The sequence below is a fragment of the Sminthopsis crassicaudata genome, chromosome 2 (genome assembly GCF_048593235.1).
Source record: "Sminthopsis crassicaudata isolate SCR6 chromosome 2, ASM4859323v1, whole genome shotgun sequence".
Taxonomy (NCBI): domain Eukaryota; kingdom Metazoa; phylum Chordata; class Mammalia; order Dasyuromorphia; family Dasyuridae; genus Sminthopsis; species Sminthopsis crassicaudata.
In genome coordinates this window covers 529,710,181-529,735,251 of record NC_133618.1, presented here as the reverse complement: position 1 = coordinate 529,735,251, position 25,071 = coordinate 529,710,181, and the positions used below count along the sequence as shown (strand labels likewise).

The 25,071-nt window shown below is 34.4% G+C and overlaps 1 protein-coding gene across 2 annotated transcripts in view; it reads right to left on the bottom strand.

Moving 5' to 3' along the window:
• The window catches only part of MYZAP (myocardial zonula adherens protein), a 101,945-nt gene that overhangs the window by 51,247 nt on the left and 25,627 nt on the right, over nucleotides 1-25,071 (bottom strand). For both annotated transcript variants that reach the window (XM_074294624.1, XM_074294625.1), the window contains exons 3-6: nucleotides 12,906-13,061; nucleotides 10,863-10,955; nucleotides 8,573-8,686; nucleotides 2,354-2,506 (exon numbers count right to left, since the gene is read on the bottom strand). In XM_074294624.1, coding sequence (XP_074150725.1) covers nucleotides 2,354-2,506; nucleotides 8,573-8,686; nucleotides 10,863-10,955; nucleotides 12,906-13,061 — 516 coding nt within the window. The remainder of the gene's footprint in view (nucleotides 1-2,353; nucleotides 2,507-8,572; nucleotides 8,687-10,862; nucleotides 10,956-12,905; nucleotides 13,062-25,071) is intronic.

Below are 25,071 nucleotides of genomic sequence, written 5' to 3'. Positions count from 1 at the left end.
TACGATAGAAAATAAGTTTGTTATTATAACAGGATATAAATGTTCAAGTGTCAAGAGGAAAATTTTAACTTCCAACAGAGGAGAATGGCATCATTCAAGATCCAGTGCCTGGCCAAACTTTTAAGTACACAGTAATGCCTAGAGATTATAATAGGAATATGTATTTTCTAGGCTAAGACAAAGATTCTCAAAACTTTTTGTGTGCCATGGTTCCCTTTGGAAGTCTGATAAAGCTACAAATCCTTTCTTTAAAAATGCACAAAATAAACAAAATTAGAAAAAAAGTCAATCATTAAAATATAGTTTTCCAATGTCTTTAATTTACAAATATCAGGTTAAGAATTTTTTTCATAGTGCCAAGCAGAGGGCAGAACTGGCTGCTATAAATAAGGCAGCTGGCTGCCAGCTATATATGTCTCTTTATACATCTATTATAAAACAGAACCAATAATTCATCACTGCCACCCACCCATCCACCCCATCTCCTGGCTAGGACTGAGAAACTTAGGGGACAACAGTGTTATCTTTTTTTGCTGCAAAGTCAGATTAAAGTGTGATGCTAGGATAATTCTTAGTAAAACTTTAACACATCTTTATTCCAAAACTATTAATATTACAATCAATATCCAATCTAGATCTCCTCCCTTCCCCCCCTCCCCCCTCCCCTCTCTCTCTTTCCTCTTTCCCCCCCTTCTCCCCTCTCCTCTCTGTCTCTTTCTACCTCCTCCTCCTCCCTCCCCCATCCAATCAATTGTAAAAACCAGACATTGCTGCCTTTGGAACAGGTCTTATATAAGTTTCCTCTCCTCTGCTTCTGCTATCACTTGACATAATCCCTCATCTCTTTACACCTGGATTATTATCTCCTGGTTGATCTTCTAGCCTCAAGTCTCTCCATACTTTTAACTCTTCTACTTCTAATCAACTGCTGATCTTCCTAAATCACAGGTTGAACTATATCACCCCTCTATTCAATAACCTCCAATGGTTCCCTAAAACTTCCAATCCTCTGTTGGTTTTTAAAGCCCTTCATATCCTGGCCCCTTCCTACCATTTCAGTTTTCTTACACCTAATTCCTGGGCATTTACTCTGAGATTCAGTGACATTGACATTCTAGCTATTCCTTGCACAAGATTTTCCATCTACCAGTTCCAAGCATTTTTTTTTAATTATTTAAAATACATTTTGAAGCAATTAAGTTCAAGAGATTTGCCCAGGGTCACATATTTAATTTCAAAGATGATTTCCTGTGCCTGGAACTTACTGTTTTTATCTCTGCCTTTAAGCTTCTCTGGTTTCTTTCTAGTATCAGCTAAAGCCTCCCCTCCTGAAGAAGCTTTTCCTAGTCCTACTAAGGACTAGTACCTTCCTTTTGAAATTACTCTCTAATCTAACATGCATATATCTTGTTATCTTTCCCTCTCCCACCCCCACCTCCTTATTGGAGTGTGAGTTTCTTGAGGGCAAGGAATGTTTTTTTTTTTTTTACCTTTCTTTGTATCCCCGAGCACTTAGAAAATTACCTAGTACACTGTAAGCACTAATAAATGCAGGTTGACTGAAGTAAACAACCTTGCCTGTTTAAAAGAACAAAGGCATAACCTGTCTGAACAGTTCTTGCAACACTTAGAGGGTAGGTGAAAGGAAGGGAGTAATTATACAACACCTGTTATGTGCCAGGTACTATGCTAAGTGCTTTTACAAATATTATTTTATTTGATCCTCATAACTTTCCAAGATAGGTGGTATTATTGTCCTAATTTTAGAAGAGGAAACTGAGGCAAACACAGGGTAAGTGATTTGCCTGGATTACATAGCTAGAAAGTATCTTCAGGAAGATTTGAACTCAGTTCTTGATTTCAGTCCCAAGAGTCCATCCATCCACTGTGCCACTAGTTACATTATGGAAGTGGTCATGTTAAGTATGTGTAAGAGAATGGAATAAGGTTAATATTCCTTGGTTCAGTACTTGGGCTGTGCTGAAGACAACAGTAACATGCTCAAACATTCTCTAAATCATCTAGATTATCCCTTCCATTTCAGTCTTCTAGGACTAGTAACAATGAATGTGAAAAAAAAAAAAACAATGGAGGAGTAGAAAGAAAAAGTGAGAAGACAGAAGAAAAGGGAACTGAAAAAGGAAAGAGGAAATGAAGAAATAGAAATTAGGAATAGAAACCTGATGAAAAATTTAAATTTCATTTACTTTACCTTTAGTTTCTTTTTTATTCATATACAAAGATATGCAAAGATAGTTGTCAACATTTATCTTTGCAAAACCTTGTGTTCCAAATTTTCTCACTCTCTTTCCCCTTCCCCCCTTCCCAAGAGAATAAGCAATCTGATAATTACCTTTAGTTTCAAAAGCTGGTTTTCAACCTGAGCCACCTCCAATTGTCTCTGCTTTTCTCTCAGTTTTTCCATAGATGCTTCATATGTAAGCTGTAAATTTCTGATCTGGTCCTTAATGGTACTGTTTTCCAAAGTAACATCCACCAATGTTTTCTGTTGGGATAGAAATGAGAATGCATTTTGAGACATCCCATTACTGACTGATCATCATAAAAACATACATTAACCACATATGAATAGAGGGTCAAGGGATTTCATTACACCTTTAACAAGGATGTAGCCTAGAATATCTTTATGTACTTTGCCTCACCCTAGAGTGTGTTAAGACAATCCAACATGTAATCAATAGGAGGAACAACAAATCGCCCTGCGTCTTCACACTCCAATGCTTAGACCATTCTGGGAGCCCTTGTCACCATCATAGGTGTGGGTTCTTGCTATTGCCAAGTTGTCCAGTGGCTCTACTTTACCTACCACGTAAACTCCTCAATTGTAGCCACCTACATCTTTCCCATGGAGTCTGTACCACTGAAGTTGGCTAGAGAGGAATTTTTAAAATGGGGAGTCTTTCACTCTTACTTGATATGGATGGCCAATTTTGTCCTTCAGGGCAATATGGAGGGGTAGGGAAGGAGTGGCTCAGTTCGTTCCATGAAATGACAGTTTCACAAGGAATCTCTTCACTAGTGGCTCTCTCTCATTCTAGTGGAAGTGGGTGGGAGGAGCTGGTAGAGCTAGGGGACCATGGACTTTCAATGTAGTTTATAGCACTTTACTATAGTGTTATGCATAGACAGGTGCTTAACAAATGCCTTTGATAATAGCCAGGAGTTGTCCATCAGCAAAAATGTTTTAAATGCCTGCGGCTTTTTATGACTGCAATTTGTGTTTGGTTTATTCTTTTAGGACTCCAGAAGAGTGAGGTCATTAAAATCCAGAACTCCCACAGCTAGACACTGTGTTTATGGCCTTCTTCCCTCACCTCCTACACCCTTCCCTCCCCCACCACTTCTCATGCCATTTCAAATACAAACATCTGGAAATCCTATCCTTTGAAATAGTATCCAAAGACCTTTGCTGACTCTGTAGCAGGAGGAGAATTTAATCTCTGAGGCTCCTTCCTTTCTAAATCCTTATTTGAATAATGATAATAAACCTTTTGCTATTATTATTATTATTTTGCTTTATTTCTCTAAGCAAAAGACAGGATTCCTGATTAAAGTACATAGTGACTACGTGAAATATCTATGCTTAGAATGAACTCTGCCAGCTTCATCTATTAAAGAGCATCCTTTGCTTTAAGACTCAAGTTAGGTACCATCTCTTCCACAAAACTTTAGTTTCACACTTTATTATTTAAATGAGTCATTTTACTATCCAGGGCTCTACCATCCTCATCTATAAAGTAAGAAAGTTAGACTAGATGGCATCTGAGACTACTCCCAGCTCTAGAATCAGGTTCCATGATCCTCTTCTACCCCTTGCATACCTAAAAGTTATCTAGCCTCTAACCTAAAGTTATCTATCCTCTTATGTCTGTTAAACCATTAAACCTAATCTGTGAATTTTTGTGAATTCCATTATATCAGTTATTTGAATCCCCAAGAAGCCCAATCTCCATTAAATTACAAATTCCTCAATAGCAGGATGATTGTTGTCTGTATTTCTGTATCTTCAGCACCTATCTATATACCCTTGATGCTTCAAAAATATTTGCTGAACTGAAATCTTACAATGAGATGTGGAATAGCTAAAAACTTGAAGTAACATTGAGCTTGGATGAAGGTACAGTTCTGTGGAAAGAGATTTGAACCTAATAAAATGTGTTTCCAACAGATTTAATCTAAATACCAAATTAAAATATTTTCTTTCATATTACCTGTAAGTCTCAAATTTATAATTCTAGGAGTAAGATTAATTTTTAAAGTTGAAGACCAAGCCTCCCGAATATCATAGGATCTTAGAACTAGAAAAATCTTAGTGATGATCTAATTGATGCAACTAATTTTAGACATGAGGAAATAGAAGCCCAGATATTACTCTTCCTCAAAAACCTGCATCAACTTCTCATCATCTGCAGAATAAACTCTAAGCTTATTGGGAAGTAAAACTAATAATAAAATTAATAGTAAAACTAAACAAGGACTTGACTTCATCCATCAACTCAAATGAGATATGAGTAAAGTTGGTAAGCAGAGAAATAGAGTGACTGACACATAAAGTAAAGACAATAAATGCTTGTTGATTGATTGAAACTTAGAATTTTGTATAAATAAGAAGCCAAATTGTTTAAAAATATCTTCAGCCTCAGCTAAGTTAGCAGGCTGTTAGATGGATAATTTTATGCTTAGTTAATTTTCCTTCAGTTATAACATATTCTTATTTATTTGTGATTAATTTTTAAAGGCAATTTGGAGTTGGAGGCAAACAGGTGGTACAATGGATAAAATGCTAGGCCTAGAGTCAGGAAGACTCATCTTCCTACTTTACTTTGCTTGTTTATCCTTTTTCTTGAAGAGGATCAATAACATCATGAAGATGATGTGTTGACTTGTGATTGAACTGGATTTAAGTGAGACAGAGCTTCACAAAGCCATCAACCTCACTCTCTCCTCCAGGGTCATTGAAGTCCAGTAGTTAAGACAACTGGCAATGACCAAAGATGCAGTGGGTGACCTTAATTTTTCTAAATTAAGGTCTTTTCCATACCTCAGTTTGTCTTCTTGAATTAAAATCTGGCCTCAGACATTTGCCAGCTGTATGACTTTGGGCAAGTTACATCAATTTCCCCATCTGCCAAATGAGCTGGAGAAAGAAATGGCAAACCACTCCTGTATCTTTGCCAACAAAACCCCAAATGGGATCATAAAGAGTTGGACACAATAGAAATGACACTACAATTTGAAGTTGTCTGTATATGAGATCAAGATGGTAAGAGTTCAAGATTTATCTAGTTGCTTAAATAAAAATGTGCTTCTCAAAAGCAAAAGACTGAGGTGTCTACTGGCAAGTAAATTATACATTTGTCCAGAAACCTAGGATCTGGTAAAAAGAAAATGAACACATCATATCCTCACACCAAAAAAGGGAAAAGAACAAATTTGTATAAAAACATTTATAGTAACTCTTGTGATAGCTAAAAAGAAGTACTTGAGGGGATGTCCATCAATTGAGGATTGGTTGATCAAGTTTTCGTTCAGGATTTTAATGGAATATTTTATTGTGCTATAAGAAATGATGAGCAGGTTGATTTTAGAAAAACCTGGAAAAACTTACATGGATTGATGCTGAGTGAAATGAGCAGAACCAGAAGAACATTGTACACAGTAACATCAATACTGTGCAATGAACAACTATGAATGGCTTAGCTTTCTCAGCAATGCAGTGATCCAAGAGAATCCCAAAAGACTTATGAAGAAATATGCTATGAGCTTCCAGAAAAATAACTCATGGCATCTGAATACAGACCAAAAAATTCATATTTGTATTTGCATTATTTCTCCCTCTCCCTTTCACCCTCACTTTCCACCTTTCTTTTTCCCTTTCTCTTTCTTCTTTCCTTCCTTCCTTCTTTCTTTGTCTGTCTCTATCTCTCTCTGTCTTTATTTCTCTCTGTTTCTCTAATTCATCCTCTCTTTTTCTCTCTTCCCCTCTCTTTCTCCCTCTCTCCCTTTCCTTTTTTTACTTTAATTTCTTCTTTGAGTTTTCTTCTACAAAATGACTCATATGGAAATATTTTACATGATTGCTCATGTATAAACTATATCAAATTGCTTACCACTTCAGGAAGAATGGAGAGGAGAGAAAGAGGGATAGAATTTGAAACTCAAAAATAAAAATGAATGTTAAAAAGTTATTTTTAATGTAATTGGGGAAAAATAAAATATTGTTTTAAAAAAAGATAAGCACATAGAAGCTTACCACAGAATAACTTTTAAACTCAAGCTGATCTCCTCAGCTGCCAGGTGATTAAATGCATTCTAAGATAGTAGGAGAAGCCTTGGTTTCAAGATATAAAGGGAGACATGAGAGAGAGAGAATGTGAAGGCGAATTAATAAACACACCCACCCTTGAAATTCCACCAGTCTATGCCCAGAAGGAAAATAATGTGCTACAACAGGGCTCAGAAGAAATATGGAGGCTTTGTTATAACCTCATTTCCAAATTCTTCTTCTATTGTTGTTTAATTGTTGCAGTTGTGTCTGATTCTTTGTGACCCCATTTGGGGTTTTCTTGGCAAAGATATTGGAGTAGTTTGCCATTTCCTTCTTCATTTTTTCCCATGAAGCCTTTTAATTACACTTGATTCCATTCCTCATCTATTGGTGAGAAAGCCATGAAAATTTCATCCCATGAGCCATCATTATCATTTCCTATAACTAGTGACAAAAGGCTCATCCTCATCATTTTATTACAGAGATACAGGGGTTCAATATTTATTCTTTGATGAGGAAGTGCAGTTAGTACTTGACATCTTTTTAAATTATTTTAGCACAAAAATCTGTGGGCTGGGAGATTGGAAGGCCTGAAATGTTTTGCCAACTTTGCTACTATAATACTACACAGCTTTCTCAAGTGAGTCAGTTCTGCTCTCAAAGTCTTTATTCCCTCATTTCAAAAACAGAGGATTGAATGAGATGATTACTCAGATCCTCCAATTCTAACCATCTATGGGCTACTTCTCTTTAACTGCAATTACTCCAGCCAGCAATCTTCCCAGCTAACCCAAATACAAGATGTGGTTCCAGTAGACTAGTCATCAGATGTCTTACGGCTAGCTTTGTTATCAATTCAACTTTGGTTTTCTGCTGCAATTGGGGTCTGTGCCTCATGTAAACATGCAGGTGGCTTTTGGCTTTCTAAACCAATGGTTTTGTAAATGAATTAATGAAAGTAACATGAAATAGGGAAAAGGCACTAGACTTAGAATATTTTCTGAACCTCAATTTCATCATCAGTATAATGGGAAGGGTATGTGCCTTACCAACCTCTTGAAGCTGCTTTGAGGGTTATCAAATAAGATAGTGAACTTAAATATGCATTGTGGATGATTTAGTGTGATATTATTATTTATGATTTCTATTTTACAAATAGACTTAGGATCTCACTAACCTGGAAATTTCCTCTAATGACAAACCTATGCCTACCTACCATTTGTGACAATGTTCCATGTCCCCCCAATATAGTGAAGATCTTTTTTTTTTCTTTATCCTGCTATTGTAAGGATAGCAGTATCGAATGATTATCCTTTGTTTCTACCATGTGACAAACTCATCTCCTTTTTGGCCATAGGTAAATTTGATATTAATAATAATCCCACTAGAAGCAGAAAGGCTTTTAACTTGCAATGCTGTTGTACTCTACCATTCACCTGCAAATTGATACACCGACTCTTGACTTAGGGCTGCTGATCAATGAGTATTCAACATATTTAAAACTCCTCAGATCTACTATGAAACAGATCATTCATAATTTGGCTATTATCCTTTTTGGGCACCTGCACATATACTATGTACGCACTCTGCATGATTGCTTTCAATCTCTTACTCTAGAAACAGTAATCAGATCAGCACGATCATTTATAGACAGGACATGTCCATCTATTGCTCAATTACTCCTTTTACTATTCCTATAACTCCCTAAACCAAAACAGCCAACCCTGAACACCATTTTTCTATATGTATTTTCTCTCCCATTAGAATATATTTTTTGACAGCAGAAACAATTGTCTTTTTTCTGTCTGTGTTTTTGGCATTTAGTACTGTGCCTCACACTTAATCAATGTTGTCTCATTTATTTATTCTTTCATTTATTTGTTTCTGAATACTTTCTATAAATCAAATACCTTGTTTTCAATTAGATTTTCCTTATGTGTAATAAGGTAGAGAAATCCTCGGTAACACAGATATTAAAGGATGCAACTACTATAAAATATGCAACTTTTACCATATTCATTTAGTTATATTTGGCAAAGTGTGATTTAGCCCATGGTGAAATGGGGTTCTATTTTAATAACACTTCATATTACTGAAGTATATAATAAACCCCACTACTTTCTTCTTTTGTCATTAAATTTGATGGTGGTAATGACAAAAATAAATAGTTTGGAATAAGACTCTGCTTGAAATGTGCCTTCAAGTCTCATTTTCAAGCCTTTCTAGAAAATTGGAATGTGGCCATCTTGGAGCATTGTGAATATGGAGAGCACAATAACATACCTGTAAGCCAATGGAGTCTGATGCCAAAGAGGAATTCATATCATTAAAACTATCCAGGGCTGAAGACTGTGTTTCAATGTGATTCTGTAGATAGTCCTGTTGAGCATTGGAAACCTGAACAGAAGGAAGAGAGAATTATGCAAAACCACACAGAGAGATAGTCCCTCAATTCAGTTGCCTTAGATGAACTAATCAAGCTCATTGAGATTCCATAGAACATGTTCAAAGGCAATAACCAGATGATAAGAACAGAATTTTAGAGGCTTTTTATACTCAATAAAGTCAAAACAAAAAATATGATGCTCTTCCCAAACAATGACCAGTTTGTTCAGATGTAGATTTTAGAAAACACTCACTGCCCTAGTTTGCTAATTCTTTTAAAGGATAGTGACCTTTTAAGTTAAAAGAATATTCTCAACTTTTATCTCAGTCGTTCCTCTTACATCTACTTTTAAAATCCTCCAGGAAAGTAAGAATAGCCTTTTTTTGTATCTTGCTAGTCCTATGCATTTGGTAAGATCGCAAACACTGGGCAATGCCAATGCTCATTAGGTAAGGTTAATGTGCTGGAACAAAGCCCTTCCTTTAAATTCTCCCAAGAACTTGGGATCTGAATTGACATCATTTAGCTGATCAATCTAGTGTTCTCATTAATCTATGTCCCATTCTCTAAAAGGAGAAAGCCAGCATATAAATAAAAGAAAGTTTTATTAGTAAGTAGTTTCTTTAATAAGAAAGTAATTAAGATCATCTACTTTTTCCAGAAGGAGCCATATAAACTATTTATATACAATGTAGAGAAATCATAGTTGAGTCCAAAATCAAGCTAATTCCAGTAACAGAGAAAGGCAATGAGCAAATTCATTAACTAATTTATCAAATATCAATTGATCCTATATAACATGTGCCCAACTTTTACCATATTTTAGAAAAACAAATAGTTTAGAATAAGACTCTGATTAAAACAATGTTTATGATATCATTATCACCATCAAAATTTAATGACAAAAAAGAAAGCATTGGGATTTACCATGAATCAGTAATATGAAGTGTTATTAAAATGGAACCCTATTACATAATGGATTATTTCACTAGATATTTTGGTGAATATAAAATGAGTACATTAAAGCCTTGTGCCTGACACATAGTAAATACTTAATAAATACTTGTTTACTGACTCTTCCCTACTACCATGACTAGTTCTATTGCTACTACTAATGATAATGATGATAATGATAATGACAGTATTTATATAATGCTTTAAGGTTTGCAAAGCTCTTTTAAAAATATTTTCTAATTTTATCATCACAACAACTTTGGGAAATAGATGCTATTATTATCCCCATTTCACAGATATTAAAAACCAAGGCAGACAAAGGGTAAGTGAATTGCCCAAAGTGAAACAATTACTAAGTGTCTAAGGCTAGATTTGAACACAACTCCAAATTCAGGGCTCTATCTAATTAGCCAACATTTTTGCTGACAAAACTAATGTAGAAAGCAATTGAGATCACGTGTAATGACGTACAAAAGTATGTGATACTAATCACAAGTTCTATCAGACTTTAATGAAGGAAGACATTACTGAAATAGTTGGGGAAGGCCTCTTGAAAGAGGAAGATGAAGGCCTAATACTTAAAGGTGTTTTAATTCCAATAGGCATGGTAAGAGTAAGAATGGTGGTGGTGGGGTAATGGTGATATAGATATAGAGAAGTGAAGATGAGGAACAAATAGATTATGTACAAATGTTGAGTCACCTATTTGGGTTTTTTTTGTTTTGTTTTGTTTTTGTTTTTGTTTTTTCTTTTGCCTTTATTACAGGGATTTAGTGATTGTGCATGAGTGTTTTCAGATCTTCATCAATATGTCAGAATTTTACTATCCAATTTCCCAAAATATTTATATTTCAACATCTTTCATTATTAAATCCACATAGCCTATTATATGCTATTGGTTCTTTCTTACTTGGCTTCAATCACACACAAAGGTGACACCCAAGTTAAGGAAAGTAAATATTTAAAATTTGGGACCTAAAAAAATGCAGTGAATTATTATGATTCCCACTTCAAAAAAATCGATGATTTTCTAAAAATAACCCTCTCTAGCATATTTTAAAGCATGTTTCAATTTACAAATATCAATAGCCTCAAAATTTCTCAGACACATATCTTTGCTTAAATGAAGCCTATATATACATCCCTGTGTATACACATATGTATAATTTTCCTGTGAAAATTATTTATATTCTGATTATCTCTCCATGTTTCTAAATGAAAATAATTACTTACTCTCAATTCTTTGGTAAGGAGTTGAATTTTCTGCTTCATTTCATCATAGTTTCCATATATTTGTTTTCTGACTTTTTCCAATGTTGCTCTCACCTGTAGTCCAACCGAGATGCTAATTAAAAATCATGCAAACATTTTAAGCAAATGCAATGATGGGCACCCTTGAAATAAGACAGTCCTAAGGAAAAGACAACATGGAAAAGGAAGTCTAAAATACCTCATAAGTTTTCGTTCCATCAGCTCTCACCTATCTTGCTCATTTGAAAAGAGAAAAATCATGTACTTCCAAAGTCTATTGTTTCCTCTATAAACAAAAAGTGTTTGAGGAAAATGAAGACAAAAGCATAGCCTTCTACATGAGAAAGAAGGAAGATTTTTCTTTTACTGTTAGGATACTATACTTAAAATCCTCCTCATCCCAAATGGCTTGTTTGGCTAGGGCAGGAGGAAAAGTTAGTTAGAGAGTAAAAAGTAATTGTTAATTTTGAAAGAGAAACTCTAATCATGACAATGATCAACCAATTCCAGAAGACTCATGATGATAGAAGATACCCACTTTCTGATAGAGGTATGCTAGAATGGAAATTTACAAGTCATTTTTTAGACAATATGGGTATTTATTTTTGCCTGACTATACATGTCTATAAACAGATATTTAGATTTTCTTGCTTTATTAATTAAGAGAGAGAGAGAGGTAGGGGAAGAGAGAGAGAGACAGAGAGAGGGGTAAGGGAAGAGAAAGAGACAGAGAGACAGAGAGAGACAGAGACAGAGACAGGCAGAGATGGAAAGAGACAAAGACAGAGATAGTAGATGTTCTTTTTTAAAAAGCTGAAAACTTTTCAAAATGATCTTTGGAGATTCACAAGGCAGTAAAAGTATTCTATAGCAACCTTTACTTTCATTTTAGAATGACTAAACAAGAGGCTAATCAAATCTGACTTTGAACCTGAATTTGAACTTAGGGAGATAGACAGAATATTATCAGTTCTGATAAGAAAATTTATTTTGACTCATCATGACATAGGAGGTCATAATGGCCTAGTACATTTGATGTTGGCAGTTAAAAATCCATCTTTCCAGCTATGCTCAGCTTCACACTTTGAATAGTTTTCTGTGACCTTTAATTTGATTTTCATCCCTTTTCTTTCATACTGCTCTAGATATCTGAAAAGAAATTCTGAGGTAATTAGACAGTTTAAATAAATAAAACTTGTCTTTCTTATGAAAAAAAATCCAGTATGGAATTCCTTTGTATAAGTTCTAATAGCAATATCGAAGGGTACATTAAATATATAGTGCATTAAAGTCTGCAAAGTGAGATATATATATATATATATATATATATATATATATATATATATATTCATGTGTGTGTGTATCAATCCTCACAAGAGGCAAGTGTTAATATTTTTCCAATTTACAGATTCAGAAATTATTTAGACTGAAAAGTTAAGTGATTTCCCTGTGAGGTAAAGCATATATGCCTTTTCCTCAATGACAGAAAACTGAAAATAAAGCTATACATTCAAACTCAACCAGAGGAAAAACAAATGTATGCTCCTTAGAAATATTAAAAAAAACTTATGGCAAATCAAAGGAGCTTTTATTTCCTTTTTGTTACTAATCTTGATTATGAGATCATACATGTCCCAGTCACAATTGCAGTTATATTTGGTGAAGGAAAACACTCCATGGAAACCCAAGGAAAGGAATGATGTCACTTTAGTCAGTATTTCTTAGGGCTGTTCAACATACTAGGAAAAATCTTTTAGGACAATTTTTTATTAATTTTATAATTATACATTTTAGGACAATTTTTTTAAGGAAAATGTCTCACCTTGATTTTAACAAAGGCTAACATCATAACGTAAGAATTACCCCTTTGCTTTGGCCACGAAAATAGGATGAAGACTTAGGGAACATTCTCTAACAAAAAGAACTGATAATTTTCTTCAAGGACACATTGTAGTCTATCAGAAAGGAACAAGTGTTTTCTACAAAGTAACAAGAGCCAGAAAAAAAATCTTAAAAATAACTCACATCCTTGATGTAGTTCATTTCTTCTTTTAGCTGATTAGTGGACCAACCATATACCACCATTTCTTTCTGTTGGTTTTGGTCAGATCTCCGAACCACACCATAAACCACACCTTGGGGGAGTCTTTTGGTACATTCTCCATTGACTAAATCAGAATGCTATAAAAAGGAAAAGGGCAAATGGTAAAACAAAACCAAAAAATAGTAGTAAAACTAGTAAAACTACAAAAAGTAAATTATAAAAACCAAGTAAAATGGATAAATAGTAAAACAGTAGAAAAAACATTCATTCATATTCATAATATCAAAAAATCCTGATATTTACCCTTTAAAACAAAACAAAGCAACATCTCAATCCAAATCACATATACTTCTTGTTGTTTGGTCATTTTAGTTATATTGAATTCTTCATGAATCCATTTGGGGTTTTCTTGACAAAGTTATTGGAGTGGTTTGGCGTTTCCTTCTCTAGCTATTTTAAGATAAGGAAACTAAGGCAAATGGGGTTAAGTGACTTGCTCAGAATCACATAGCTCATAAGTATCTGGTGTCAATTTTGAACCCAGGAATATGAATCTCCCTGACTCCAGGTCCACTGCTCTTTGTACTATGGCACTACTTAGCTGCCCTCATATATACCATTCTCACTCAAACCAACTTTCTCCCAAGGCACTCAATGAGGTTACAGAGTCAAATAAGAGCAAATGAGATTTAGTGCCATCAATTCCAACCTCCTCATTTTAGAAATGAAGAAACTCAGGAACAGACAAATTAATGTTACTTGACCTATATCACAAAACTAGTAAGAATCTGAAGTAAGATTTGAACCCAAATCCTCCCAATTTTAAATCTGATGTCCTATCTCCTAGACCACACTGTCCCTTCTTTGATTTTTCTTCATGAAAATGTCAAGGTCTCTTATTTTAATTCTATAGTAGTATAAACCTTAGCATCCCATCCCATCTCCTTATTATGATATCTACTTAGGATCCTGTCAACTAGTTATCCTCCTAACTCCATCTGAATGACCATATTGCTTAAAGGATTGGATTTGCTTATGCCCAATATTTTACCACATTCTATAACAGATGCAAAAAAAAAAAAAAAAAAAAAAAGGGTAAGACAGCAGCAAAATCAGATTTTGAACTGGTAGAAACTTAAAATATCAATCTTCTAATCCACCCCACCCTACCCTCCTTTCACAGATGTGAAAGCTGAGATCCAAAGGAAAGATATGGTTTGCTTAAATAGAATGTGACTTGCTTAAATAGGGCCACAGAATTCCTTATCTTCAAGGAATTTCTCATCATTTGGAATATAACAAGACTGACAAAGTTGAAATAATCAGTAAACTCTTCCCTAAGAATAGTTCTGAGAAGGCACCATTTTTGCAGGGATATAAGAGATATATGTGTATACATAATGTCTCCATGCAATCAGTGTTTTTTTAACATATTATTTAGTTTTGCTGAACTGGCTATGAGGAATGACTCTCTATGAAGGGGAGGAAAATATTGGAAGATATAGTTGATATGCAAAAGACATAACAAGTCAGTTTTAAGGCAGGATTTGAATACAGATCTTCTTGATTCCAAATCCAATCCCCTATATACTAATTCACATTAAAATATTATTGCTAGCTGTGTGACTCTGGGCAAGTCACTTAAATCCAGCCTCAAAAAAATAAAAAAAAAAATATTATTGGTGGTTTATCCTTTATGGGATTAAATATCTGAAAGTAGAGAAAGCTTTCAAAAACCACAGAAGATAAAAAAGTCTATATAATATTTTCCCCATGTGGGCCCCATTAACATAAATTTTCATATTAAATTCTATAACTATGATTTTTACATATCTTGAAATCAGGTTCTTCCTACCATCAATTTTAATTAAAATAATTTAAGTTAATTTTTCAAAATTACAAACTGAAAAAAAAAGAATTTTCTGTTTTCTCTTCCCCCCTTTTCTTATTAGAAATATACAAAAACATAAATATAAGGCACAGCTGAAGTCAGGAGGACCTGAGTTCAAATCTGATCTCAGATACTTAACACTTCCTAGCTGTGTAACCCTGGGCAAGTCACTTAACCCCAGCCTCAGAAAAAAAAATTAAATTAAAAACAAAACAAAACAAAACAAAAAACAAAAAACAAATACAGGATTGGGTAAGTGTGAATGGATAACAATTTATATGAAAAATATCTAGGAATTTAAGTGGACTGCAACTTCACTTTGAGTCAACATGGCAGAAAGGAAAAAAAAAAAAAAAAAACATTAACACCGTCAAAAATGTCCAGAACTAAAGGTATTATCATCCAGTTATCCAGGGCCCTGGCCAGATCCTGCCTGAAGAACATATATAATATTTTAGGAAGGAAACAGACAGATTAAAGGATATTCAGAGAAAATGACAAGGATGGAACTAGAAATTGTCATATGATGACCATTTGAATAACATGTCTTTAACATGGAGAAAATTTTTGGGACAATATCTGAAGAATGGACCAATAAAGAAGAGTTAGACCTATTCTGGACAAAATTGCCTGCAGGCAAAATTAGTGGCAATGAATAGAAGTAGCTTGAAGACATTTTGGTTCCATGTAAGAGAGGAAATAATCCTTTCTTTTCTTTTTTTTCCCCACACACTCCCACCCCATTTATTTATTTATTTAATGCTTTCCCCCAGTTATATTCAAAACAAATTTTTTACATTTGTTTTTTTTTTTTTTTAATTTTTGAGCTCTAGTTTCTCTCCCTTATCCCCACTCACAATTAAGAAACCATATGTGAAGTTAGGCAAAACATTTCCATAAAAGTCAAGTTGTGAAAGAAAAGATAGATCATCTACTCTAATGAAAATAGAAACCCTCAAGAAAAATTAAGAGAAATAGAGAGAGACTGAAAAAGAAATTGAAAATATTTCTATCTGTATTTGGACTCAATCAGTTCCTTCTTTGAGTATGGATAGAATTTTTCATCCTAAGTCCTTCAGAGTAGTTGTGGATAATCGTACTACTGAGAATAACAGTGATTTATAGCTAGGCATCCCAGAACATTGCTGTTACCTTATATACAGTCTTTCCAACAATCTTTCTATCTACTAAGACGATCTTGGGAGGTAGTCATTTTCATATTACCAAAAATCCTCAAACTGAAGTTGAATGGTCACTTGTCAAGGATTTCAGAGGGAATTTATATTCAAATCTCTCAAATTAAGTGGCCTGGGTTTTGTTCCAAGTCTTTGTAGATTACCAAGTCATATTACTTTAGAATGACATCTGCCAGAGATTTCCTTCCCCACATTTTAAAAAACCTGTTTTCCCAGTATTTTTAAATTAGTAGCCTTACTGCCATTGTGGTCATACTACCAAACATATTAATCATTATAAAAGCACAGGTCCCAACATTTATGGATTTCTGATCATGTGGTTCTTGTGTGTCCTTGGAATAAGGGTTTTCCATGAAGCTCACCTATTTTTTTTATCCTAGAAATCTATTACTTTCTTTTAAAAATATTTTATTTTTGCCTTCTGTTTTTTACATCACATTTATTTCCTGATATATTTCCTTCCTCAAATGGGGCTATTCCTCTGAATTCCCCAATGAAATTGTCCCCTGTAACAAAGAAGTACAATTCAACAAAACCCAACCCACTAAGTGATGTGATAATATAGAATTCTCCTTTATAGTCCTTCCTACCTCTCTCCCAAGAGTAAGAGGGTAAGTTTCTACATCTGTTCTTTAATGCCAATACAAATCTTGTAATTAATCTGAATTTAATTTGCCTCTAAGCAAAAACAGATGCCAAGGACATGCCGCATTCCAACAAATACCTCCGTGGATACCTGTATATCAATATTCTTATTCTTGTATATTTTAATGGGACAAAAGGAAATCAATAATTCTTTTTTATTGTAATGTGGAAAAATCAGCTTTCATTATTTCAATTTAACATGAGTTATTAACACAGTATCTGTGACATAATAAGTGCTTAATAAATGCTTATTATCTTCCCCCTATGTTAGTATGCATTTAAACTCTTATAATTGTTTGTTGTTTTGTGGTGCTGGCTTCTTCACTCTGGATTGATTGATGTAAGTTTATTCAGTTTTGTCTGAATTTCTGAGTTTTGATTTATGCTACAAATATATTCCATGATATCATATATATCATGAACTGTTTATTTTTTAATCAAATGGAACCAACTTTGTTTCAAATTCTGTACAATTATTAAAAGTGCTTCTACAATATTTTGATATGTATATAATCTTTGTTTTTTATCTCTTTGGAACATATGCCTAGTGAGACCACTGGATTAAAAGGTTTAGTGATTTTTCTTGCATAATTCTAAGTTTTTGTCCAGAATAACTGAACCAAAATTCAGTTACTCCAAAAGAGTCTTAGAATGTTTATCTCCTCTAGCTCTTTCATCATTAACTTGTTCCAACTTTTATGCTTGTTATTAAACGTTTCTTAAAATGAACTGAATTTTTACATCTTTGCACTTTTTAAAACCTGCTTTAATTTGCCTTTCTCTTATGAGTGATTTGGTGCATTTTTAAATCTGGTTGTTGGCAGTTTTCAAAATAAGAAATGCAAAACATTCATATTTTTTGACCTATATGGAAAACTGGTCAATTTTCCAACCTGTACAGATTAAACGAATATTTGTGGAATCTAGTGATTAAGAAATGGACATTCCCAAATGAAAACACATAATTAGGAAGAGGAAAAAAAAAACTAAACTGGAACTCCCAATGAAATTTCACGTTCCAGGAAATGAAAAGCAATTCTTTCAGTCATATACCCCACCTAGTTCCTGAAAAACAAGCCTGATGGCATAAACCTCTGACCAACCAACTTAAATTCTGTAAAGATATTTTATAATCTGTTGATTTGCATACATTTACAGTAAGACTAGCACAGAAAAGCTTGTCCACCACAAGTAGGAACTATTTTATTTTTTGCTTCAGTAAAACTGCCCCCAAATATGAGAAATTAAAATGCAAAAACAAACCAATCATACACCTAAATCAGAGGTTATTAATCTTAAGTTCATAAACTTAAAAAATGTTTATAACTATTACAATATAATTGATTTCCTTTGGAGTCTTGTGTATTTAATTTTAAGCATTTAAAATCATTATTCTCAGAAGGAATCCATAGGTTTCACCAGACCTCCAAAGGGATCACAAAAAAGGTCAAGAACCACTCACTATTCTATGATTCCAGAGGACTAATTATGAAAAATACTACACACCTCCTGACAGAGAAGTAATATATTAATATACAGAATAACATGCAGTTTTGGACATGGATATTTATGGCCTGTTAAACAGACATGGGCCATATTTGCTTGACTATAAATATTTATTATTATGAGGATTTTAATTTTTTCCAGTAGTGGGAAGGAAGAAAAAAATCAATATTTTATAATTGAAAAAATAAAATTTAATTAAAGTGAAAAGAATCCTTGTTCTAGATAGACAAATTAGAGACAAGTTTAGAGAAGGAAGGGACCTTGAAGATAAACTAATCCAAATTCTCATGTTTCAGATGTGGAATACTCAGACCATGGAAGTTAGGTGATTTTCCCAAACATACAGTGATTTCAGGATGGACAGAGGGGGTAGTGTCACAGGAAGGGATTTTTGGGGGAGGGGAGCAATTTGCAGATATGTAATAGGGAGAGAGAAAATTCTATAGGTACAGAGGTAGTAAAGAATAGGACTCATCAACTGAGTATTTGGCCAAGTATTCCAAGATAAAAGATCAGTAAATGCAATTGCTTCTCAACATTCTTATGAACTGGAATATAATCTCTCCCCCCAAATCTGCCTTTCAGAATCTTGATCTTCTTTCAGGGCTCAAGCCCAGGACTCAGATTTCCTTTGTGAAGTCTTCCCTGATCTCCTCAAATAATCTTCCAAATATCTTGTGTAATGAGGTCAACATTTCCCTGATACAGCTTTATTTCTCCCTCCTACAACATGGGAGGCTTTTCCTAAAAGAAGGTGCCCTTGAGACCTAATTGGCACCAGTTTCCTTTCCTGATCCTCCTTCCCAGAAAACATGAGATAGATCCAAGATAAAACTACTCTTCTGGGACCTGATGGTCCTGGTTTCCCTGACACAACTTCCCAATCATCTAAAGGTATAAAAATCCCAGAAACTTAGAAACTAGGCCCTTGAGACAGGATGGATTTCTGAATGTCATTTAAATTGCTTTACTCTGCCCTGATGACCAGACTCGTTTGTTTTTGTTTTGTTTTGTTTTGTTTTGTTTTGTTTTAATAAGGAAAAGCCAGGTAGGGGAAGAAAAGGTATCCAGTGAAGTTAAGTACCAATACATCCCTATTACATATCCTTGTTCAGTTTAGCAAATTAGACCAATGACTTACAAGTGACTTTTGTCCCAACATCGAATCTAAACTAGAATGCTTCCCTTAGAGCTATGATTTCCTTATTTATACATACATTTTATTCCCCCAGTAGAATGTAAGATGCTCTGGGGACAATGGGTTTTTCTCTTTCTCTCCCCAGCACATAGTACAGTGCCTTAAAAATGTAAGTTGAACTGTCTGTGTCCAAGGTCCTGGGGACTAAGACACAGAACACTAATTCACCACAATCAATGAATATGTGGGGGATAAAGACCAACATAAAATATTTTTATTTTGCAAGATAAAAGTCACATTTATAACCTTGCCTCCCAATATCTCTGTGAGTTAGATTATATAAGCCTTATTATCCTCATTTTATAGCTAAGATAACTGAGGCTCAGAATAATTATTTCACAGCCACATTACTACCCAGTAGTAGGGCTTCAATCCATTCCCAGTATTCTAGCAACTGAGTGGCAGAGTGGGTAGATGCCTGAACCCTCAGTCCAAATTCAGGCTTAGACACCAGCAGCATGACCCTGGCAAGTCACCTACCCACTACCTGCCTCTGTCTTTTCACCTGTGAAAGGAGTATCTAACTACCTAATTGTTATGAGAATTAATAGAAATAAGATTATAAAGCATTTTGTAAATGTAAAAGTTTTATATTTAATGTTGTTGTCATTGTTATCCTCCTAGTCCAGTATTTTTTCAACCATACTACAAAGGGACATCTTTGTTTCCCAAAATTTTGACATATCCATGAAGTATCTAATGATACTGAGATAAATACTCTGAAAATGAGAATTATAATAAATATAGTAATGAACTGATGTGATTTTCAACAGCAAACAAGGCTGATGAAAAGAGGGCATAATTGAATTCCATTAACCTTAAACAAACTGCTCAAATCAACACCAGCTTTGTACAATAAAACTCTAAAGAAGTTACCAAATAAACTTATCCTATGCCTTATATCCAAATTTTAAGTTCTACCAATAGGCCCATAATTTTCAATTTCCTGCCTAACGCATTTTCCCTTTAAGAAGTGTTTAGGAGCACTCCTTTAAAATGCCTCACAAAAGAAAATAGGAGATATACAAAAGCTGCCCAAAATTGAACTCTAAATTTTCAATTTCATATTTTATAGAGCCTTTATTAAAGAGGCATAAATTCATGAGGCCCAAATTATACCCTAGTGCTCACTCTAGCAACCCTGTAGTTGTTTACCAATACATCTCATGGACGTAAAATACATACAGTATAGGGAATTTAGAGTTCAATTTTGGATATAAAACACCTTTAATATATGAAGTATTAACAAGAGCTTTAACATATTGACTTGTTTGCTACATGTATACAGATAGCAATCTAGATGACTGGTTCAGGAAAGTTCAGTCAGAAATCTTGTCCAAGAACAACCTTCATGATATCTTTGTTTGTCAATGTTCCATCCTGGCACCCCTATGATGAGCTATGAGGTTACTTGGCCAAATTTCTAAGGAGCTATACTTATGTAGATAGTGGCCATCTGTATGAAGGAGCAACATGTGGGAAATATTTTGGAGCTTCCAATCTAAGCTATAGAATAGAATATAGAATATATCATGAACATTATTTGTAAAGTCAGCTATGTGGTGAATCAGAATCTTTTCTCCCTTCCTCCTTTATTTCCCTTTTTTACCCATTAAGCAGCAACATAGGATAGTACCTAAAAAAAGAACTTAAAGACAAAGGACATAAGTTCAAATACCAGTTTTTCTCCTTACTAATTGTGTGGGTATGTAATTAAAATGTCTGAATCTCTGGGTCTTAGTTTCCTCATATGTAAAAAATGAGAGGGTTGAAGTAGATGACTTCTTTTTCAGCTTCTGGGTTCTGTGGAGCCATGAAACCTCAACCAATATATAACTTTCAAATATCTCAAATCATATATATATATATATATATATATATATGTACATACATATATATATATAATTTTCAAATATCTCAAAATGAATATCTAGAAGTAGAATTTACATCCTGTCTCTCCACCAATCATTGCCCTAGAATCCCTAGCAAGAAAAGCAAACTGGCAAAACATCACCAAGATGCACATCAGAGATGAAATTTTCCCCAAGTGTGAGGGGGGTTATATCTAGGCAGTTATTTCTGTAATGTCTGTCGCAAACTGATTCAGTCTGAAGACCTGAAATAATATTCAGACTTCCTAGAGGTATCTTCAACATCCAATGTTCCTAGCTCATTTGGCTTCTGCTGGCAAAAACAAAACAAAACAAAACAAAACAAAAAACCACCGTTCATAAATCTTGTTAGAATATGTAAGCTTTATGAACAGGTTGTCTTTCACTTTTCATGGGTATGGATGCTGGCTTACCACCAAACTAACCATTTGGATAGCATCTGCTACTGGAAAGTGGATAGAAGGTTTTGATTGGGCCTGCTTTATCCACAAGGCCATGATGAAATCCCTGCACTAACTCATCATCTCCTTCCTCCACTAATATCTTATTTGGATGCTACCCATATCACAAAGGCAACTTCAGGTTTTTAATAGCTATGTCAACAGAAAACATAATCTGATAGATTTTACCAAGTTGAAAAGTTTGCTTTATAGACTCAAAAATCATTTTCCATCTTCTAGTTAGAGATGGCTCCAGCTAAATACAGTGAAGCATGTGAGCAAAAAGTTAGCCGCTTTCACTGGAGAGTACTTAATTTTCTTCCTATAGCAACTGAAAGTCAGCATGATATAGTGCAGAGGACATTGAACTTGCATTAAGGAAGATCTGGTTTATTATCTACCTTAGACATCTATCAGTTACTTAGACACCATAAACAAATATGTGACCTTAACCTCTGTGCCTCAGTTTCCTTATCCATAAAAATAAGGGGCTTGGATTCTGGAAAATTATTTGGTATTATGCAAAAATAATGACTAAATTCTCCATATCCTTTCCTCTAGATATTGCACTGAGAAGCATATATATAAAGGCCAATGATAAAAAGAGGCTCATACACCAAAATGTCTGTGGCAGCACTTTGTATAGTAGCAAAGTATTGGGAATAAGATAGAAATCCGTCATCAAGGAAAGTTAAACACACCAATATAATGGAATATTACTGTGGTGTGAAAATGAATATGATAAATAAATAAAAGCATGAGAAGAGTTATATGAACTGATATAAAATGAAGTAAGCAGAATCAAGAAAACAACATACATAATAACATCATAAATAAAGCAAATAATTTTTAAATCAAAATTAAAGGCTATGAAATTATAATGACCAAGTTTGGTCTTAAAGATATTAGAAGAAATTTCCCTCGGTCCTTTGTAGAGGTGTGGGCCAGTGAGGATGAACAATGGCAAGTGACATCAGACTTGCTTGGTATACTGGTTTGTTTTGCTGAAATGTTTCATTTTATTTTTCCTCTTTTTATCCTTTATGGTAAAAGATGACTCCATGGTGAAGTGAATGAGGAGTGAAATATAGATGATATAAACACAAAGTATATCAATAAAATTATTGTAAAATGTTTAAGAGATACTAAGCTTAATAGCCTCTAAATTTTTTTCCAGTTTGAAATCATGTTCCTATAAACTAATCTAGGAAGAAAATGCAATCTAGATAGATGGGGAAAGTATACACACCAACAAAGTTGTGGTTCTCTTTTGAAGGACTGAAGTAGAAGCATCATTTCTTATTTCATAAAAGTAATTCTAGGAGAATATAAGTCTCTTGTGGGTAGGAATCGATTCCATTTTTTATGTTTGAATCCACAGTCCCTGCCAAAGTACTTGGAGTATATAATCAGTCCTAATAAAACGTTTGTTGAATTGAATTGGGTGGAACTGAGCTAAACTGAATTGAGAGCAATATAGATTAAACTAGGGGCTGGACACTTTAGGCTCTAGTTTAATTACTACTATAACTGAATGACCTTAAAGAAATCAGTTGACATTTCTGGATCTTACTTATAAAATCAGGTTGAAATAGGAGACTGCTAAAGATTTTTTCAGCACTAATATTTTAAGACTATGATAAATAAGAATTGACAGAGGGACACTACAGTAATTCACTGCAGGGAAACATAGACAAGAATGGTGGGTTACCAACTCCCCTCTGCTCAGTCCCCACCCTAGTGACTATGTTTCTTAGTTGAGAATTGCTTTGCACTGAATATTACAGTACAAGACTATGTGTAACATGCACAAAGCACTTGGGTTTCAAGAATGTGCTCCGACTTGTTGTCAGTATTAGCAAATGACTAGTTTCAGGCCATTATTCACACTTGACAATGTTTTGTCTCCTTTGCCATGATGAATGTCACAGGAAGGGAAGTATTTCATAGCTCCCAAAGCAGGTTGTGTAAGGACTATAAAAAGGCACCTCTTGTATCTTAGAAAAGTAAACAAGGCAGCCTTGGTGTATTGGCAAGAGCCTATGGTATGGATTTAAAGGATTACATGCTCATAGGAAGGGACCTTGCTGTTGTTCAGTCATTTAGTCATGTTCAACTGTTGGTGACTCAGTGGGGGGGGGGGGGGGGTTCTTGCCAAAGACACTGGATACTTTGCCATTTCCTTCTCCAACTAATTCAATATGATAAAGTCAACTGAGGCAAATAGGGATAAGTGACTTGCCCAGAGTCACACAGCTAGTAACTGTCTGAGGCTAGATTTGAATACATCTTCCTGAATCCAAGCCCAGCACTCTACACTAAGGCATTAAGAGACCTTAGAAGTCTTCTAATCCAATTCAGTTATTTTAAAGATGAGGAAAATGAGACTGAAAAAAGTTAAGGCCTTCCCCAAGATCAGATAAGTACTAATTGGAAGGCCTTTGAACCTTTCTTTGAACCTTTGAACCAAAGCCCTTTAACTCCATGTGCAATATTATTCCCTCCATACCATGCTGCCTCCCAAATCTCTGCTATGCTAATTGTTATTTGTGTGACCTGAAAAAAACTGCTTAATCTTTCTAGGCCTCAATTCCTTCATCTGAAAAATAAGGTATTACAACCTCATGATCTGTATGGTACCCTCCAATTCTAAATCTTGGAATCTGATTTTGGTCCTGGCTAAAATCCGTGTAATATTTGGCTATTCTCAAGTCCTTCAATATGTGCCTGATTAGTAAAAAGCCCAGAAGAAAATAACTGTAGCAGGGCAGAAACCTTATACTTTTTTTCAGTGGCCTAATTATATGAAAATAAAGATAATTCCTTCCCCCACAATGTCTCCCCTCCAACACACACACACACACACACACACACACACACACACATTTTAAAAAGGAAGTTATTTTGAAAGCCTTCAGAAAGAAGTAGTAAAATCTCATATGAACAATTCTAATAGCTTTGACCTGAAAAATCTGGGGAAAGAAGAAAAAAGAAAGTAAGACAGACTAAGAGCAAAGAATTGTTTTTAAAAATATAGAATTATATTGAATAATGAAGAATTTTATTTTAAAAAATTAATACTGAATAAAGAACTTAAAAACTCATAGTTGATTTGACTACTCATTTTCCTCATCTTTAAAATAACTGAATTGGATTAGAAGACTTCTAAGGTCTCTTAATGCCTCAGTGTAGAGTGCTGGGCTTGGATTCAGGAAGATGTATTCAAATCTAGCCTCAGACAGTTACTAGCCAACTCCATATCTCCAAGATAGTAGAAGGCTCCTAAATGAATCTGGATCCAGGTGATCTTGATTTTTTTTTAACTTTTGAATAAAGAGATTATGATACACTCTCCTTTATGAACCAGATGGTCCTCTTT